Raw genomic sequence first — 20,500 nt, 5'->3', positions numbered from 1 at the left:
CCTTTTCTATAGCCGTGCATGCATTATTTGAGGTTCATAACTGGGCTCATGGACTGTTCTTTTCAATGATGGGAAACATGTCCTAAGCCGGAGAGAATTAGGCTTGAAGAAACCTTGGCAATAGGAGAACCGAGGTAGAAGAGATGGCTTTTTAATTTATTTCTGGGTCCTCAGTGCTTAATACAGTGCTTGAAAATAAATCAAAGTAAGTCTAGCACAGCCTACTCATTTTACAAGTAGAAGGGGTGTCTGAATAATGACTCATTGCCCTTGTTTTTACCAGTTCCATTTTACAGATGTGTAAACTGAGATTCTAAGACATAAGGTGACTTTCTTGCAGTGACGTAACATATAATAGAGTCAAGATTCCAACTCAGCTCCTTCTAGTAAGTAGGTTTTGGCTTCTGAATCATAACTGTGTGGGCTCTAGAGTGTCAGTGAAAGAGGAACTTCAGGACACAGTCTGGTTGGAAGGGGGTAGAGGAGTATCCAGGAGATTATCTTGAACTCCTGCTTTCATTTGAATTGCTTATCTACTTGGAGTGGCTGGACATGGGAGCCGGCATACTGAGGTCATAGCTGAGTTTACAATGAGAGGGCAGGATTGAGGCAGGGGTTCTGAGTTCTAAGCAGAAGATAGACCAACCTGATTCTTTACCTCTACCAGTGCTTTCAACAAGACCCTCCTGGGGGGTTAGGTATCAGGGGTTTGAAGCCCAAGCTGTCGCCATTGGAAGGAGGAGCACTTTTCTCCCCATGCTGCCTGCCTCTCTCCCCCCTTTTTATCCCTTTCTTGTTCATTTACTAACTGAACTGGATTTCTTCTGGACAGGAGGCTACCCTGGGGCTGGTAGGAGAGGTTTTGACTTTCCCATCCAAGAGTCTTCTGGGTACTGGGGGCTAGGAGCTGTTGAGTCTTTCCCTGGAGGATGAGGAAATGAATTCTGCACTGAAGGAGGAGGTGGAAATCTCAGTTTCAAGGGTGGGGGTGTGGAGAGCAGAGAGAGAGTGTGAGCAGAGGGAGGGAGTTCCTGCAGAGCAGTGCTTTCCTCTGCCCCCACCCCAGCAGCAGCAGAGGAGCCCTGGTGGGAAATAGGGGTGGGGGTGCAAGTGCAGTAACCAGCAAGCTGGCGGAAAGAAGCCTCTCTCGGGTATTTATAGAGCTTGCATCGCCATGGTACCCAGGCGCTGAAATTAAACTCCAGCCCAACTGCTTAGAGACGGGTGGGAAGAAAGGCTCTTTACCTGTCCATTGCTCACGGTTTGACGTCTCATTCTCAGAATTTTAGATGAGGAATCTGAGGGAATTTTGTAATATACTGGCAAGAAGAGTGTAGGGCTGGGGCTTAAACCCAGATAAGTTGCCTCAACAGGGGGGCTGGCGGAGTAGTGGAAAATACATAGGCAGGGGAGAAGAAATCCGTGCGCGAAACTTGGCTCTGCATCTTGGCTATTGTGTGAGGCTTTGAGCATATGAGACTGCATCTCCTTGAGCCTCAGTTTCCTTGTTTGTAAAATGAGAGAAACAGTACCCACTTTCCTGTCAACATGTGACAACTACATGAGCTGATGTAAATGAAGCGCACTCTCAGCCCCTGAAACACAGTGGTTCTTTTAAAGGTGGGTCCCTTTCTTTCTCAGCTCCTTAGTCATTTATTCAACCAGACTCTTGTCTGTCAGCTGTGTACCAGACCATGGGTGAAACACTCAGGACACAGGGTGGTTTCTGGACTCATGGAGCTTAAGTTTGGTAAGGGGGATATACAATGTACAAATCAACAACTGAAGAAGTAATTGCACATTGTGGTCAATAACAAGACAGAAACAATGGTGCTATAATAAAATTTCATAGGGTGGGGATTGGTAGAAAATCTACTTTACATAGAGCCAAAGGAGAAAGCCCTTCTGAAGGGTAACATTTCTCCAGAAAGCTGAGGTGGTCAGCAATGTCAAGAGGCAAGGCATGTACATTCCAGCCTATTGGAGCAGCAGAGAGAAAGACCCTGAAGATTTGGTGTGTTCAATGCCCCCAAAGAGCACTGTTTCCATTCCACTGAAAACCACAGGAGGTTGTTTCCATGAGGGAAACAAGGTAGGAGGTGGTCACCCTAAAATGCTGCAAGGTTCTCCAAACACATGGCTTCCTGCTCTGTCATTGATACACTGATTCAGACTGAACAGAGTTCTTTCTCCTCAGCCCTGGTTACTCAGCTGGGTACTTAGCCTCCAAAGGTCTGAAACAGCTCAGTGAAAGGTTGGATCCTTTGTTTATTCCATATTTAATTTTCAAAAGTTTAATTGTGTGTCTCAGTATGGATTTCTCTGGGTTCATCTTGTTTGGGGTTCACTAAGCTTCTTGAAGCCGTAGTTTGATGATTCCTGTCAAAGTTGGGAATTTTTCAGCCACTATTTCTGATTCCTTTTACAGTTCCACCCTTTCTCCTCTCTTTGTGGGACTCCCATCTTTTATTATAGTTCCACAGATCCCTGGGGATCTGTGCTTCTCCACCCCCCCCCCCCTCCCCCGCCCAGTCTATTTTCTCTCTGTTGTTCAGATTAGGTCATGTCTGTCCGTTGTTCTCTTTTCCAGATCACTGATTCTTTCCTCTGTCTCTTACCTTCTGCTCTTGAACCCAGGCACTGAGCTTTTCATGTCTGAGTTGTTAAATTTTTCAGTTCAAACATTTCCATTTGTTCTCCTTTATGTCATTTATTCCTCTGCTAAGGCTTTCTTTCTTTCTTTTTTTTTTTTTCATTTTGTGTTAACTGTGTTTATCATTACTTATTGAAGCATTTTTACCATGACTGCTTTAAATTTTTTGTCAGAAATTCTAACATCTCTATCATTTTAGTGTTGGCATCTATTGATTGTCTTTTTTCAAAATTCAGTTTGAAATCTCCCTGATCCTTGGTATGCTGAGTGGGTTTTTTTTTTTTTAATTTTTCTTTTTCTTCTTTCTTTTTCTTTTTGTCTGAAACCTGGACATTTTTAAAAAAATTTTTTTTAACATTTATTTATTTTTGAGACAGAGAGAGACAGAGCATGAACAGGGGAGGGGCAGAGAGAGAGGGAGACACAGAATCAGAAGCAGGCTCCAGGCTCTGAGCCATCAGCCCAGAGCCCGACGCGGGGCTCGAACTCACGGACCGTGAGATCGTGACCCGAGCTGAAGTCGGACGCTTAACCGACTGAGCCACCCAGGCGCCCCTGAAACCTGGACATTTTTATATTATGTTCTGAGACTCCGGATCTTATTAAACTGGTTGTTAGCTGGCTTTCTCTGATGCTGTTCCAGCAGAGGTGGGGGATGGTTGAAGGGGGTGGGGAGATATGGCACCTGGTTACTGCCAGGTGGAGGTGGAAGTCCAAATTCCCACTTGGTCTTGTTGACACCTGGGAGGTACCCTTTGGCCTTCTCTGACACAATCCCAGGAGTGTTGGGGCTCCTTATTAAAGCCTCTTAAAGAGGGAAGCTTAGGGTTCCTACTTGGCCTTTGCTGGTGTGACTGAAAATTGGGCCACAGTTTTTTCCATGGTATTTAGCTAGAGTAAGATGGTTATTGTCTAAATGATTTCTGTGTGCTAGTCTGCCCCTTTTCTGGCCCTCTGGCTGACTTTTGTCAAACATTTTTTGTATGGACCTATTGACATTTCTGGGTTTTCTGTTTCTCCAGCACAACAGTCAGGGACATGTGAAGCAAAAAGAAAATCCAGGGAACCCGTGTCATTTCTCAGGTCCTGAGGTCCCTAGCCACCTGCCTCCTTTTCTGCACTTGAAGAGTTGTCCTACATTTGTTTTCTGTATAATGTCCAAAGGTCTTGGTTGTACTTAGTGGAAGGAGTAGGGAAAAGTATACCTATTCCTTCTTTCTAGAAGAAGTTTATTGCTTACTTTGAGCCAACAAAACTCAGTGTGTCTAAGTTGGAATTCACCCCTTTTCCTGTAGTTAGTTGCTTCCCTGTTCCTCCTCCCCACTCTACATCCCTATTTCCATTCATGTTTCCTACAGTTATCCAAGTAGGAAACTGAGAATTCTGCCTTTGTGGCCTCCCGTACTCTCTTCCTTCGTTTTGACCTAAGCCCTAGCTCAGGCCCTTTTGTCTGATTCTTGTCATTTGTTTTTTATTTATTTTTAAGAGAGAGAGAGCGAGAGAGAGAGAGAGAGCAAGCACGTGTGAGCAAGCTGGGGGAGGGGCAGAAGGAGAGGGAGGGAAAGAATCTTAAGCAGTCTCCACGCCCAGCTTGACATGGGGCTCAGTCTCACATCTGTGAGATCATGACCTAAGCTGAAATCAAGAGTTGGACGCTTAACTGAGCCATGCAGGTGCCCCTGATTTTTTTTCTTTTTTAATGTTTATTTATTTTTGAGAGAAAGAGAAAGTGTGAGTGCGAGCATGGGAAAGGCATAGAGACAGAGGAACAGAGGATCTGAAGTGGGCTGTATGCTGATAGCAGAGAGCCTGATGGAGGACGTGAACTCACGAACCGTGAGATCATGACCTGAGCCAAAATTGGATGTTTAGCCGACTGAGCCACCCAGGTGCCCCATGACTGTTGTCATTTGAACGGTGTCTTAACTGATCTCATGACTTGTAGTCTCCCCAATCTCTACCCCTCCAGAATACCTCCTAATCTTTTTGAAGTGACTGTCGACAGGTGCATTCTTCAGAGTTAAACTGGAATATAGACTGAAAATGAATACATGTGGAAAATGTTGGCTTTGATAGAGATTTCTTTACTGAAGGACTTCTCAGAGCATTCGGTGTACCTACATCCACAGTGAATTTTTCCAAGAAAGCCATACAGAATGCAGAATTGCCCGAACTTTTTTTTTTTGGGACAGAGAGAGACAGAGCATGAACGGGGGAGGGGCAGAGAGAGAGGGAGACACAGAATCAGAAACAGGCTCCAGGCTCCGAGCCATCAGCCCAGAGCCTGACGCGGGGCTCGAACTCACGGACCGCGAGATCGTGACCTGGCTGAAGTCGGACGCTTAACCGACTGCGCCACCCAGGCGCCCCTTGCCCGAACTTTTTGACTACCATATCCTATTTCTTCCTGAGGCATCTCTGGAATACGGTGATATAAAACAGAGGTTGGCAAATGTTTTCTGTAAAGTACCAGATAATAAATATTTTCAGCTTGGGAGGCCATATGGTCTCTGTTGTAACTACTCACCTCTTCTGTTGTAGCTGAAAGCGGCCATACACAGTATGTAAACAAGTGGCTGTGTGCCAGTGAAACTTCATTTACGAAACAGACCTCTGGCCTGCAGGTTTTGGTTTACCTACCCCTGTTCTAAAACATTACTTTAATTACAGAGACTTGGGTGTCACCCTAGACCTCTCCCTTTCCTCTACTTCCTGTGTACATCCCACCTGCCAGGGCCTTGAACCCTATCTCCAAAGTATATACATCTGTTGTGGTCTCCATTTCCACTTGTGCTACTTTAGATGCAGGCCGCCATCACCAGCACCTTATGCAGCTCCCAGCTGGCCTTCCTCTTTCGCTTATCCCATCATTCTGTAGAGTGTGACAGAACGTTTGGTGTTAAGCTCTTAATAGCTCTTCACTGGTCTTAGGATACAGTCCCAGCAACTCCGTGCATGTTGTAGGGTCCAGTGTGGACTGATCCTGGTGTGCTCTCCCAGTCTTGATTCTGTGCCTCCTGTGTGACTGAGTTTGTGTATGTGCCTTATACATGCTCCCTCTCCTTGCTCTGGACATGCACCCAGGCTCTTTTTCCTGTTTAGGCTACTCCCGCTTTGTCTTCAGCTGGTGAATTCTCCTTCAGCTTGCAGCTTAGATGTGCCTTCTTTCTTCACTGTCCACGGTTGGGTTATGTGTCCCGCCATCTACTTTATTCTTTAGCGATCTGGCCTTATCATTAAAAAAATTTTTTTTTAAGTTTATTTATTTATTTTGAGAGAGAGCGCACCTGCATGCAAGCATGGGAGGGGCAGAGAGAGAGAGAGGGAGAGAGAGAGAATCCCAAGCAGGCTCCACACTGCCACAGATGCGGGGCTCAAACTCAAGAACTGTGAGATCGTGACCTGAGCTGAAATCAAGAGTTGGTCACTTAACCGACTGAGCCACCCAGGTGCCCCTCTAGCCTCATCATTTTATTTCTTTATTTCTGTTTTTTTTTTTTCCTTTCTCCCAACTGGACCGTAAACCCTGTGAGGATAGGGTTGTTTACTTTATTTTTCCCACATGCCCAGTGCCTAAAGGCAGGCCTGGCACAGAGTGACATGGGCATGTGTCAGAGGACATACCTGATCAGGGCCTAAGATTCCCTGCCACCACCTTTTAACCATTTTTCCTCCTTGTCGGGAGCAGATGGCATTAATCTGCTGGAAGAATTATGAGTCCATATGCCCCTCTAAGAAATAATTTGCCCATCTGTGGTGAGGAATAAGCATGCAGGATCCAAGGGTCCTTATGGAAAGATTTTTCTTCCTCGTTTGAGTCGGAAGGTTCTTTCTCAAAAGTCTTTATTTGAGAGCTCTCTAACTTTCTTTACAGAGTTCTATATCTGTCAAAACATGAAGAAGAAGCCAAATGCAATGATCCACAAGTGTATCCTGGAGTACCTTTTTAAACAAAAAGCTACAAAGAGCATCCTTGGGACAGCTGGGTAAACGCGAAGAGGGACTGTGTGTTAGACAATATGATGTCAGTGTTAAGGGTCTCACAAGTGGTCATGGTACTTACTGTAATTATGTAGGAGGATAACCCTAGTTCTTAGATAAAGGCAGAGGCATTTAGGGCGAAGTGTCATGATGTCTACAACTTATATTCAAACAATTTGGCGACTAGTTGAGCATTTCAGAGGGAGGGAAGGAGAGAGAAGACACATATGGACAAACATGTTAATTGGCGAATAATATCAAAGGTACTGTGTATTTTATTCAGCTCTCATCTTAGCACAGCATCTGGCATGGGATACACCTCTGAAAATGTTGGCTGAACTGTGACAGCAACAACTAGATGGCCTAAAAGTGTGCACCGAGTTAAGATGATCTATTGTCTTCCTATTTATGAACTTCAGATATTGGGCTGTGAGCAGCTTTGTAACCACAAACCAGCCAACAGTCATCTCTCTCCTGGTAAACCAAATGGTCTGAGCTCCAAATATGTTTCAAATTGCTTAACATTTTTACAGTAAGCCTTTATAAAGGAAACCAAACAAAGATAGGGAAGACACTTGCCCAGTTATAGTCCAAGTTAGGGAAAAGAAATCTGGGTTTGGATGTGACTGTGATGTTACAGTCTCTGATCCAAAATAAGGATGGAGACACACTCTGGCCCGTCTTCTTGGACAGCTCTCTGGATGTCCCTTTACGAGCTCAGCTGCAGGTGGCATGCAGCCTCCGATGTCCACCCCATGCTCCAGTTCAATGACTGAAATTGCCTGGAAGGCTGAAGACTTGCACCTGCATGGAATCAGCAGGGATCCATGGGCAGGTGGAACCCCTTCCCTGGCCTCAGTCACTTGATGTCTTACGTTGCTATTTCATGGTGATCATACATAAGGTCCAGCCCAGAAGAGGAAGCCCCTACATTTGGCAGCCCTTAAGTCAATGTGACAGGCCTTCAAAGACTGGCTTGCCCTCCGACATGGCCATGGGCCAGAGGATGGGATGAGAGCAGGCATCAGTTAAGCCGCCTAGGTGTCTCATCTCTGTCACCAGGGACTTCTGGGGTGGGGGTGGGGACAACAATGAGGGATAATAATGACAATTGTGGCCACTGACTGAGCACTTACCTGTTCCAGGCACTGAGCTGGCACTTCCCACATTTCTAGCCTCAAAATTTAACCCAGGATTCAGCCCTGGGCCTGCCTGACATAAGATGCAGGCTATAGGGTAGCCGATGTAATGTAAGCAACTCCCCACCCCGGGAATGTAGAAGAGTCCAGTGGCACATGGGGTCTTGGTAAAGTTCTAGATTAATCTAAATGGTGGTATAACTCGTTAGGAGGGCACAGAGTAAGAAACTCCTCCCTTCCACAGGTTTTCTTGTTTAGCTCCAGCACCTCCGAAAAGAAACTAATTTCCAATCAGCAAGTTAATAAGTAACACAGTTGCCCCTACGAGGGTCAAGGGTCACGAGCATGCTATCAGTGAGTGCCTAGATTGGGCAGGGGGATTCCTGAGGGAGGTGGGAGGCAAATTCTGTCTCCACTGGAACCACCGACATGGACACAGCCCACGGCCTGGAGTTTGTTCGGCAGAGCCCTCCTGTCCGCAGGGAGGCCAGGAACTCCCTTCTTCCAGGTGGTGGGGAAGCTCTCCATCTCTACCTCGTCTGATGAAGCGCGAGCTGGGGCTCGCATCACAAATGGAGCTTCTGAGCCAGAAAGCTGGCAAACCGTAAGTCCAGAGAGCCTCTGAGGAATGAATGAACGCGTGTGTTTTGTGAACTTCAAGGGGTCATGCACAAATAAGTGACAGGTGCCTGAGTCTAGGCTTTGGCGGTGACCGGGAGCTGCTCCTGAGCCTGATTCTTCAGCTTCGCCTCTTGTACTGAAGCTGAGTTGGGCTGACTTCTTCCCATCTGCACTCGAGAACCAGGGCCTGGGATGTGGGCTGTGTGTTTGGGACAGCGTGTGTTGTGTGCCTGGAGGTAGGGAGCGTGTATCTGCACTCTCAGATGTCTGTGGAGCCGACAGACCAGGTGGCTATTGCCACAGAGGTCCACTGTGTTGCTGAATCCAACACACGGGTGACGTTCTTTTGTCTCTTTCCCCTTGCTGTGCCCCTCAACAGAGATGCTGGCCTGAGAAACAAACAGCAACACACACACACACACACACACTTCATGATACTTCTCTCTCTGCTCCCCGCACCCTCTTCCTAGATTGCTTAAAAGCACCCCCTGCAAAACACGCTGTGTTGCACCTCTCCGGAGAGGTAGAGGTGGGTAGAGGGTGTCTTGGGTTGAGTTCCCCTGGGAAAGACTCTGGGCTAGAGGTTTGCGTGCAGGCTGTTTCTTAAAGAGTGCACCAGGACCACCTGGGAAGGAGTTGAGGGCCCAGGATTGGGCAGCATGGAGGTCAGGCTGTGATGGCACACCAAGGGTGATCTCAGCCAATCCTCTTTCCAGCTCTGGCGCTGGGATAGCCCTTCACCAAGGCACGCAGCCTGCCTTTGTACCCCTGTATTGACCAGACCAGTGCTAGATGACTCCCACCCTTCTACCAGACCTACCAGACAGCTCCCTTCCGAGAGGGGGGCTTTGAAGTGTCTGCAGGCAGCATTCTTGGGGCTGGTGGGGGGGGGGGGAAAGGGGTGGGAGGGAGGAATAAATGCCTGAGTCCCCAACAAAGGGATCTGTGCCCACTGCAGGGGGTGGTATGCACTGTGGCCCAAACAGTGTCTTTGTGAGCTGGTTAAACCCACCCTTAAAATTTGGAAGAATGTAGAAAATGTTCTCTGGCTGCTTCTGCCACAGTTATTATTAATTTTATAATGGTGCCAGGCCAGAGTTCCTGACCCTTGAGTTTCAAAGTGCCCACATCATTGAAGTCAACAGAGAAAGCTTTTTTAAAATTGTGGTTGACACCATGTTAGATTAGTTTCAGGTGCACAATAGAGAAAGCTTTTAACCCATGGATATCCTCTGTCTTTTCTTCTCCCCATGCCTCTTTGGCGTTTTTATTCTCTTTTGTGTCCTACCACCCCAACCCCACGCCAGTCTCCTGGAAATTTACTGATTTCCATGATGTAGATATCCCCACCATGGCTCATTTCAAGCCACCAGGGTGATGTCACTGAACACAAGGCTGGGAGGAGACCCATGTATCAGCCTGGTGAGTGGTTCCTGAGTATAAGGAGTCCATGCTGTGTGGAGCCTCAGGGAGAAGCTGGGTTTGAGGCCATGAGGCAGTGGGGTGAGGCCTGTGTGTCATTGGTAGATGAGGGCTTGTCTGCCTTCCCTCTGTTCTTAGGGCATCATCCATGCTCCATTTCAGGGGCTGTGTGACCGCCAGCAGAGGGGCAAGATGGGAAGGAGGAAATAAAACATGACCCTGTCATCTCGGGTCCTAGCACCTCCCCCCAAGTGCCAGGGGAAGGTCCTCTCATTTGGACTGCTCTGACAGTCATCAGTGTAACGTTCATGAGGCTGCCCCTTGCTGCAGACAGAGCCCGCAGCTGTTCTGTCTCAGGAATGCTCTATGCCTCTGGCTTCTCAGGGAGGTCTGGGGGGTGGAGGGAGGATCTGGGAGGGGTGGGGCAGAGCAATCAATTCTCTCCTCCTCTCTGGGCTCATGGCTCGGCTCATGAACTCAGCTACTGAGAACTCCCGGATGGTGAGCCGAGGAGAATCAGGGCAGAGCTTTATTAGTCTAGTTCTAGAACCCCTGGCTTGGGGGCTGTTCCTTGGATGAACATAGGCAAGCCCTGGTAAATGTCTCCTTAGGGAGAATTAGCCTCCCTAACCAGAGGGCAGAGGCTTCTTTCCAAAGGCTGTGGTCTGGGGAGAAATGAGGGAGGGAAGGGGTCAGGGGAAAATGAACTAGAGCAGTGATTCTCAATGGAGGGTGATTCCCTCCCCTCCGGCCCTCATAAGGCATTTGGCAATGTCTGGAGACATTTTGGGTTGTCACAGCAGGGACCCTCGGGACACACAGACAGGGAACCACCACTGGCATCTAGTGGGTAGAAGCCAAGGATGCCACTAAACACCCCACACTGCACCAAGCCAGCCCCCATGACAGAGCACCCCTGGCTCCAAATGTTGCTGATGCCCAGATTGAGGAAACTCGTCCGATGGGCAGAATAACCTCTCCTTACATGGTTGACACTGAGGGGTAGTCTTGCTCCCCATATATTCAAGAGGAAAGGAGGGAGTGAGGGACATCTAGTTCCCTATACACAGTTCAACCCAGGGAGAGGTTCTCTAGGCTGGTGTTGATAAGAGCTTTCCTGTCTTCCCAAGGGAAGGAAAAAGACCCATGGTAGGTGGGCAAGAAACTTGGCAGGAAGCTGTGAGGGGCTGGATGCCTTTTGGCTATTAAGATGCAGTCTATATCTTCCCAGGGCACTAGTGATACACATGCCCTTTTCCTTTCTTCCAAATCCCCATCACCCACTGTGTAGTTCTCTCCCCAGCACTTCCACATTGTGTTGCTATTGTTTATGTTCCTCACTAGTTCCTGGGTAGCTGTGTTTTATTCATCCTTGTATCCCTAGCACCTGGCTTTTCAAACGAACACCTAAGCTATGTTGGGCACTATTTATTGATAGAATGGACAAAAATGAGTGATGTCAGTAGATATCCTATCAGCAGTTAACGTTTTTTGTCCAGGAAGTTATCTTCCTTGGGGGAGCCATCCCTTCCCTCTTCTTTATGGTCCTGATGGGATTTGGGCCCATCCAAGTTCTCTGGGAGTTTGAGGGAGAATCTCTCTGCCTTTTCCATGGGTACCATGGGGACGTAGGTGAGAGGGTGCTAGTAATCATCTTTCCCACATGTGGAGAAAGCCCACCTGGGAATAAAGCCACATCTCAAGGGAAGCAGAACTGGAAGGGGAGCAAAGACATCATTTGAGTGTCTGGATCCAGCCATGTCTGAAGCCATCATGTTTTTGAACTTCCCAGTTTTTGCTTTGAGTTAGTTGGGGTTCTGTCACGTATCATCTCTAGTCTCCTGATTAGTGATGCCACCTGGGGGCAGAGCCAAGCACTGTTCATTGTCTCCATCTCCTGTAGCTCGTGTGCTTGCCTTAAAGGCAGCTGGACAGATTGCTTCTGGCCAGGGGCCCTGCCTTGGAATAAATCTACATGAGGTTGTGAGATCGAACCCTGTGTCAGGCTCCTTGCTGACAGCGTGGAGTCTGCTTCGGATTCTCTCTCCCCTCTTCTCTCTGCCTCTTCCTGCCTGTGCTCTTTCTTTCTCAAAATAAATAAACTTAAAAAAAAAAAAAACCTTAAAAAGGTGGAGGGAAAGTAAAGAAGCATGTTAGAATGAAATCTGCATGTATTTGGCTGAGCTAACACTAACATAAGGGCTGTGGAGGGGGTGGCCCAGGAGTGGACATGATGGTAATAGACTGGGAACAGAACTACCAGCCCCCTGGGAGGGGCCTGTTTTGTTGTGTACCTTCTGGTTAGTTACTTTAGCTCTCTAAGCTCCTCCTGGCCTCTCAGGTGGTGGTAAAATTCAAATACAATCCATGTGGGCAAAAGGGTTTATGAATGCATACGCGTAAGGAGATCACTTTCACTGCCACTGGAGTTGGTTTAGAGGGAGAAGGCAGCCAGGGTGGGGAGCCATTGGAAGGGTGTAGAGAAGGGAGAGGGGGAGAGAATGAGGGGAGTGCTTTGTACAGGTGGCCACACCCATGGAGCACTAAAGACAGGTGGGGACAGGCAAGAGGAGGTTCTGTTCTGTTCTGCCCAGGCCTGGGGACCCTGGAGCCCTGGGAAGGCTTGTGGAGCTGGTTTGGGTGCCAGGTGGTCACCTCCTACTTACTGAGAACCCAGATAAGGACCCAAGCAATGCATTCCTAGTTCCTCTCTGGCAGGATGGCCACTGGGAAGGTTGTCCTTGAGGGGTCACAGGCCTCCCACTGTTAGGGCCTGCTAGCAGAGAAAGGCCCTTTTGCTTTATGTAGCTTGTGTGGTAGGAAGATGGAGGGGGCAGTGGAACCTTGACTTCTTCACAAATCAAGACTTCAAGACTGGGACTGTGTGTGCAGCTAGTTTCAAGGCGGGAGCCCCACCTTCAGTCCTCACTGACTAAGAATAATAGTAATTTGTGGTCAGTCAGTAGCCATCCCTATGTGCTAGGCACTAGATTGGGTGTTTACTACAACAATCCTGTGAGATAGTATTCTACCAATTTTACAGGGGAGGAAACTGAGTCTTCAGAGGTTAAGAGCCAAGGCTTAGCTAGAAAGTGGAACAGTTGGGATTTAAAGCAGCGTTTGTTTTTTGTTTTTGACTCCAAAGACCATAATTCAAAAAAGGCCTGATGTTTTTCCTGAATAGTAGCTTACTATTTAATATGCACTTGTTAAGTGACTGGCACTGCCCAGCACTTTACATGTAAACCCGTCTGGAGCCGACAGACGCAGCTCTAGAAGGTTTTGTGGGAAAGGCCGCCATCTAGTGGCCAAACTGCAAGCCCAGCATTTTCCAGGAAGAAGTGATCGCTGGGGAAGGTGGGGCTTTGGGAAACAGGAGAAGTCAGTGCTGGTGCAGCCTTGCTTTTGGAGGGCTGCTGCACAGTCATAGTGCCAGCTCTGGGAGTCAGAGGAGGCTCAGGCTGCCCAGCTCCCTCAGGATGGAAGGTGGGACTTGGGTGTGGCAAACCAGAATTGTCCTGGAAAGTCCCAACTTGGGCCCCTCAGAGGCTCCCTAAAGGTAAGCCTTAGACTTCTTAAACCCCTCTCCTGAGGTGTTGAGTACTTTCACCGGAGTGGGATGGGGAGGAGAGACGTTGGTGCACATGAGGCTTTCCTTGGAGACCTACACTGGGATCCTGCCCTTGATGCTCTGTGTCGTACAGACACTATCCCCAACACGCAGGGAGTCCCACAGCCTTGTCCTCCCTTCTCTAATGGTGTTCTGAGGAGCTCTCCTTCGGTTCTCCCCAATCGCCCCAGTTCAGGTCCTCAATCTGGGCTGGTACATTCGGGCTGTTAAAATTTCCCAGGCTCTATTTCGTTGGCTCCCCTTTACTCCCTTCTTTGCTCATGGAAGGATTTCCTAATCGTGGAGGGTGGAGGACCCCACGTAGGCCCCCTCCAGCCCTGCAGGAGAATGTCCAGCTTCCTGGCCTGATTTTCATTCCTGCTTCAATCTCTCCCACACTCCTCATCCCAGGCCCGCGCCACTTGTTTGGCTCTGACCTGGTGCTTCTCAGTCCTGGCAAGGCTGCACATGAAAATCACATGGGGAGCTTCCATGCCTCCCCGTGCTCACAGCCCTGGAGATTCTGGTTTAATTGACCTGGGACCTGGAGGTCGTAGGTATGTTTCGAAAGCCCCCAGCTGATTGTAATACGCGGCCAGGGGGCTCATGCGTAGCCATTGTTCCAGCCTTTCTGGATTTCTCCCCGGTCGACTTGCATATTTTTTTCTCTCTCCTGTGTCTAATACACACTTCCCTCTCAGCCCAGAGTGCCCTCTTCCACCTTTTCCAAATGACACTCTCTTACCTGTGAAGGCTCAGCACAAATGCTCGTGGAGAGAACTTGCAGCCCTCTCCTCTAGGCTTCACATTTTTGTTTATTTTCTTTTAGAGAGTGCGTGTGTGGGGGAGGAGCTGAGGGGGGGGGGAGAGAGAGGAGAGGAGAGGAGAGAGAACGAACAAATCTTGAGCAGGCTCCATGCTCAGTGTAGAGCCCAACTCGGGGCTCAATCCCATGACTCTGGGATCATGAACAGAGCTGAGATCAAGAGTTGGACGCTCAACCGACTGAGCCACCCAGGCACCCCATGGGCTTCACATTTTTATGCATCACTTCTATGTGCCCTTGAGCCTACTGTGTCCCATTGATTGGCTTGTTTCTCTTCACACCTTGGACTATGAGATCTTGGACCGTGAGATACTTATCTTTGTATGCCCAGCTTCCAACATGCCGGACAAAATTGTGCTCGGTGATTGAATATTGATGGATATCAACATTGATGGGTGTCTTTCTCACATAGTCTGTCTTTATGTTGTTGAGACCTTTGACCTTGCAAATGTCAATCTTTCTGAAGAGCCCTTGAGGCTATGAACCAGGGTTTCACACTGAGAGTACCTGTTCATGTTCTCTAGGTCTGGAAGAGGGGAATTGCCACGTGGAGTGCGATTTGAGGGAAGGTCCTCCTTCATCTTCCCAACCCCTGCATAAAAATCTCACCCATGTGATGAATGGCCCATTCCTCAATTTTCACACTTAGAAAACCTGTGCTTGGAGCAAAGATTTAAAAGTAATAAAAACTAACATTTCCTGAGTACTTAGCGTACGTTAGTGATACAGTATCTTATTTAGTCATCATGGCAGCCTTGTTCTTACTAATCCTCATGTACAAGTGAGGGAACAGAGGCTCTTGGACATGAGTTACATGTCAGAGACTGCTTGGGCTCACTAATATCCAGTCTCCTCTTCTGAAGGTCAGAGTCAGACTACATTTTCTAGTCTCTCTTGCAGCAGGTGGGTCCATGGATATATGAGAGTGGAGAGGCTATGTCTCATTTTCAGGTAGGACCCATTCAAAATAAAATAGTTACACACGTGGTCTTGGGTCTTGTGTCATCAACCAGCTCAATGGAGAGGATGTTGAAGATTCTGAAGACCTAGAAGACTGAGCCACAAGGTGAAAGGAGGCTGGGGCCCTGAGTGACTGAATGGAGCAGAGCCATTCCCATCCCTGACCCACAGTGGATGACTATATGAGTAAGAATTCAACTTTTTTTGTGTTAACTTATGCTGGGTATATCTCTTATACAACAGCTATTACTATTTACTCTAATGTAATCATCTCAAGCTCCCATGTTTAGGGAGTCATGGAGTTAGAACGTGTTTCCAGGCAGGCCGTCTTTGCACAATTCTATCCCCTGCACTGCCTTTCCAGAATTCTGTATCAAGGTACAAATGCCCTGGGAGAGGTCAAGAATTTCCTCCCGTCATTCTAGGACCATTCTAGCCTGAGAAAAGGCAGGAGAGGATTTTTACCCAAGGCTGTCTTCCCCTTCCATGTTACTGATTCATGTGTGTATATTGTGAGGGCTTGGACTGGTCTAGGTGTAGGAGGAAACTCATAGATAATTCAAAGATGGTTGGCATACAAGAGGAGAGTTTCAGGTTCTAGTGAATTTCTGGTGACATTTTGTGATTCCCTGTCTGCCACACTATTTGGCCACCCCTTTGGGTCTACCTGCCACCTAAGAGTCTGGTTGGGGCAGAGGAGCTCTGGGCTAAACGAGCTCCCCACTGGCTTCTTGCCTGTGATTAACTGTCATGTTTTGTCCCACTGGCTGCTTCTACCCAGGGAGACACAACAGAGTAACACCTTTATAGCCCCCAACAAACCAGGATTCAGGCTGGCCCCATGATCAGTTGGAGGCTGCTCTGTGAGTATATATCCAAGTGACCCTGACACCACTCAGATTAAAGGCAGGTAGCAGCTGGACCAAAGCACATAGGAGGAACTGATTCCTGCCTCCCTCCTGAAGGGAAATGGTGCAAACTCACGGCACTTGGCAAAAGTGTTCACATATGCTTCTGAGAGGGAAGTTGTCCGAAACGTGTTTGTTCCAGTGTGGTTTACTGAAGCCTCGCCTGCTGTGCTGATAATGCTAACAGGGCCCATGACACTTGACAACCTGGTGTAAAGCAGGCCACCCTTGCCTCTCTCTCCCTTTCCTTATGCCTGGGGAAACCACCCCTGGCCTGGCTGGATGACTGGGAAGGCAGCAGTGACTCAAAGCACTGGAAGGGTCTCGGTGGTGTCCTCCCTAGACCTCCTGGGGAGGCCTTGAAGTCAGTCACAGCTAGGCTTGAATCTTATTCCACCACTTACTGGCTGTGGAAAATTGGCTTCAGTTTCCTCACCTGCAGAATGAATGATACCAGGAGCTTGTCCTTGCAATCCAGCCACTCAATGCACTTCCATTTCCTTCTGAAGTCCCAAATGTCTTCATATCAGGTCAGTGGCCGCCAGCCATCTCCTTCACCTCACACAGATGACCACGTCAGCCATACTGTGTCCAGAGCACTTGTTTATGAAAAGACTCCCTCTTGTTTTTAATGAAAGAAAGACTGAAGGGTTTTTTCTTTTTAATCTGTGCATCTTCCGGTTCCTGCTAACCTCTTTTGAGTTCAGACTGTCTCACCACAGATCCTTTGGATATTCTGTTCCCTAGGTTTGGAATGCTTTTCAGTCTCTTCACCTGGTTAACTCTTTCAGCCCCCAGCAACTTCTGTGATGTTCTCACTCTAGGTCACCTCTCCAGTAATGTGCTTCCATAGCTTTATACATCTATCCTTCTTGGCGCTTAATACCCCTGCCATTTTCACTGCTTAGTGTAATGATTTGACTATCATCTGTTTACATCCTTGACCCTTAGTTTCAAGAGGCGAGGACCCAAGTTTATGCCTGCCCACCTCCTTTATCCCTGGAACTTAGCACAGGACCTGGCACATGACAAGCTCTCTGTATAATGTTGCTGAATGAATGAAAGATGAGGATTAAATGAAAATATTGTGTGCAGAGCACTTAGCGCTGTTCTTGGCATTAGTAAGCATCAATAAATATTAGCTATTGATTATGGTATTCCTCTGTGGCCTTGGTGGAAGAAAATTCATCCAAATCATAAGTGTTCTCCTTATTTGGGTTGCCCCAAGTGTGCAAATATGGGAGTAAATTAATCTGGAAGAAAATATAAACACACACAAATACATGCACATCTCCCAGTGAGGTGAGAGGGTTTGCCCTCACTTCCTGTCAGCACTTCCTGGAAGTAGAACGTGGCATCAGGGAGAAGCCTGACTGTCCCTTGAGGGCTGGAGGGACCCACCCATGCATGGATCCAGCCCCAGGCCCAGACTTTCCTCACTTCTGATCCATGCAGAAAAGGGGGCTGCAGATGTAGGCAGAGATCATTCTAGCACTTAGAGCAGTTTGGGGAGCATTGAGCTGCCTTCTAACAAAAGTTCCTCCCAAAGTTTGAAATACCAGCTCAGCCTGTATGTCTAGGAAGCTCCCTTTTCTTCCATCAGCCTTTACATTTTCCTCACCTCAAAGCATTTCCACAGAAGACCAGTGTCCACAGGAGTTTTAGAGACTTTATTTATGTATAAACAATTTAAACACTTTGCCATAAATTATCTTTGCCTGTCCCTAGTCTTTGCTTAGCAGCAAATTAAAATTAATATAAAAACTCGATGAACAATTCATACATGTATATTACAAAAAAGTTCCTGTACCAAAGTTCTTATTAGACTTTTTTTTTTATTTTTTATTTTTTGTGGTTTTTTTTTATTTTTTATTTTTTATTTTCTCTCCTCGTGGTGACTGTCATGTGATTGTCTCAGTTTCTGGACCAAACAAACACACTAATAATTTAAAATCTGAAACGGTGATTGTGCCTTGAGGCTTATGTATGTACAGGGTGATCTGAAGTGGTGCCCATTAGCAAGAGTGTCACAATGCCACACCTCTACTGCAACTGATACCCACGAACTACGGAATCTAAACAGACTACACCCTGTAACTGCGTATTACTGTCCACAATGGAATCTTCAAAGACAAAAGAGTATGAAATTTATCTGTAGTGATTATAGCCACCATTTTGAATTAAATTGTACACTCTGCGCTCAAATAAATTAACTCAGGCCGGACTAAGTTGGGACCTGAGAGTTAAGTGCTGAACGGTATAATCTTGCTTTGATTTTTTGATAGTAATTTCCTTTTTTGTGTGTGTGTTTTTAGTTTTTTTTTTTTCTTTCTTTAAAAAGTATTTCCAGTGCTCACTCTTTCACTTGTATCCCCCCCTCCCCGGTCGCTACACACAAATCACCCCCAAAGTCGTGTTTTCAATGCACCTGTACTGGTTGAAACGAAAACGTCTGTGGTATTTGTCCAACAAGCAGTCTGAATCGGTTTCCTCAGCTGGTCTGTGACGCTGGCCCTGGTGGATGTGTCTGCGTCGCTCACGTGTGGATGAGTGAGGTAATAGAATAGGAGGCCTTCTCGTCTTCACGTCTTTGTTTTTCGGTCGTGTGTACGTGTTTTGTTTTTTTGTTTTTTGTTTTTTTTTGTGTTTTGTTGTTTTGTTTTTCTGTTCTCTTGTTCCTTTTAGACATTTCGTGTCTTTTTTTTTTTTTTTTTTTTTTTTCCTGTGTAGACCCAGAACAAGTGGGTCATATTTTAGGGGAACTTGAAACATTTTGTGTGTTTGTTCATTCATTCGTTTGTTTTGTTTTCCTCAGAATTTTCAGCCAGGCTTTAGTCTACTTCAGGATGTGGGACTTCTTGCTTGGATAGTAGCATTTGAACTCAAAAAATGTGAGCTTCCTTGCCACTTGGTATCCTAAAGCAGCCCGGCCTTAGTGCCCCTGTTAGGTCTTCATCTCCTTAGGAGAGGAGATAACAGTTACTCCCGCCAAGCCATCCAGACAGGGAATGGCAGCAGATTATTTTGTTACCTCTTTCCCATCTCATTCTGTCTTAAAAACTGGATGTTGCTGCTACTGTCTGCAAGCTCTGGGTATTGCTCTACAGGAAGCACGTAATACCCCTCATAACCTTGCACACGTCCCGTGCTCAGGAGCTGCTGCTTCTCGCCCTCAGTCCACAGGCGGCTCCCCTCTCGCCCATCCCTGGCTTTCTGCTGCTCCTTGGCCCAGGCAGTGCCCAGGGCCCTCTGTCTCGCCTGGTCCAGGACGCGGGCCTTCTCTTCGTCCAGGGTGTCAGGGGTGAGGCCGTAGCGGATACTGAGCAGCAGCGTGGAGTACTGGAATTCAATGTTGGTGAACCTTCGAGTCCTGCCGTTGACCAGCAGTGTGGGCTGCGACACGGTCACGTTCACCCCGCTCTCTAGCACCTTGCGGCCGATGGTGGTGCCCAGTGTGACCAGATCACCGTCGGCCGAGCCAATCTTCACAAAGTAGTGGGTGTCCTTGCCTTCAATGCTGTAGTGCATCTTGTCCAGGTAATAGGCATTGTTCAGCACGGAAGCCACCTTGCGGCTGTCCTCGCTGGCAATGCTGGACACGCCGGTAGTCACTTGTCCTTCTTTGATGGCAAACATGACGCCTTTGCCGATGATGGGTGTGGTGGTGGCAAACCAGTGGCCTGCTTTCTCTCGGATGTTGGCATGGAGCTTTTTCGAGATAACTTGCCCTTCCAGAGCCATGAAGGCCTGATTATGCCTCTCAGTTGTCTGCTGGACACCTGTAATGAGCTGTGGGCAGAAGAAAACACAGAAGGCTGAGATGATGGTCTGGGCAGCTCTTTGCATGGGCCAAGAAGCTCATTAAAAAAAGGCTCAGAAAGGGGAATTCTTGGACTCCCTGTAAGAACTAGTCTTCTATCTGTAACGATGCCAGCTAATACGTCCTACCTTTTGAAACTAGCAGAGGCTGGCTGGTTCCCAGTGCTCTGATGGTGTGACCTGTCCGCCTTGTAACTGTGACCCTAACTAAAAAGACAGTACAGAGGTTTGCCACCTTGCTGACATCTATACCCAGGCCTACCCACTTACCATGTCTCTCCATTATTGGAGAAGAGAGAGTCACTCTGCCCTCAGATGGTTTGGCAGCTGCCTTGCACACTTCAGACCCAGGACTATCCTGACCTGTAGGGCAGGGTGTTTGTTTGAGAAGCTATGAACCCTGCTGCTGTGACCTAGATTTTTTTCGAGGCCAATGCCCTCAGCATTCATTAACTTCCTTGGGTTAAGACCTTGCTACTCAAAGCATGGCTAGCAGCAAAAGAATCGCCAGGACCTGCCTTGTTAGAAAAACAGAATCTCAGGCCTACTGAGTCAGAAGCT

The 20,500-nt window shown here is 47.6% G+C and overlaps 1 protein-coding gene and 1 long non-coding RNA gene across 25 annotated transcripts in view; one reads left to right on the top strand and one right to left on the bottom strand.

Moving 5' to 3' along the window:
• The first annotated feature begins 8,068 nt into the window (after positions 1-8,068).
• The window catches only part of LOC131507727 (uncharacterized), a 54,292-nt gene continuing 41,860 nt past the window's right edge, over positions 8,069-20,500 (top strand). Inside the window, exons 1-2 of the long non-coding RNA XR_009259662.1 lie at positions 8,069-8,377; positions 15,266-15,398. This is a non-coding gene — a long non-coding RNA (uncharacterized LOC131507727). The remainder of the gene's footprint in view (positions 8,378-15,265; positions 15,399-20,500) is intronic.
• TENM2 (teneurin transmembrane protein 2) overlaps positions 17,770-20,500 on the bottom strand; it is a 1,977,383-nt gene continuing 1,974,652 nt past the window's right edge. For 23 of the 24 annotated variants that reach the window (XM_058722697.1, XM_058722719.1, XM_058722713.1 and 20 more), the window contains one exon: positions 17,770-19,909. In XM_058722697.1, coding sequence (XP_058578680.1) covers positions 19,148-19,909 — 762 coding nt within the window. In that variant the 3' untranslated portion in view covers positions 17,770-19,147. The remainder of the gene's footprint in view (positions 19,910-20,500) is intronic. The other variant, XM_058722874.1, reaches the window with a different exon arrangement.

This window comes from Neofelis nebulosa, chromosome 1 (assembly GCF_028018385.1).
Source record: "Neofelis nebulosa isolate mNeoNeb1 chromosome 1, mNeoNeb1.pri, whole genome shotgun sequence".
NCBI classification, from domain to species: Eukaryota; Metazoa; Chordata; class Mammalia; order Carnivora; family Felidae; genus Neofelis; species Neofelis nebulosa.
Note: the sequence above shows the minus strand (reverse complement) of the source record. Positions and strands in the feature narration are given on the sequence as shown.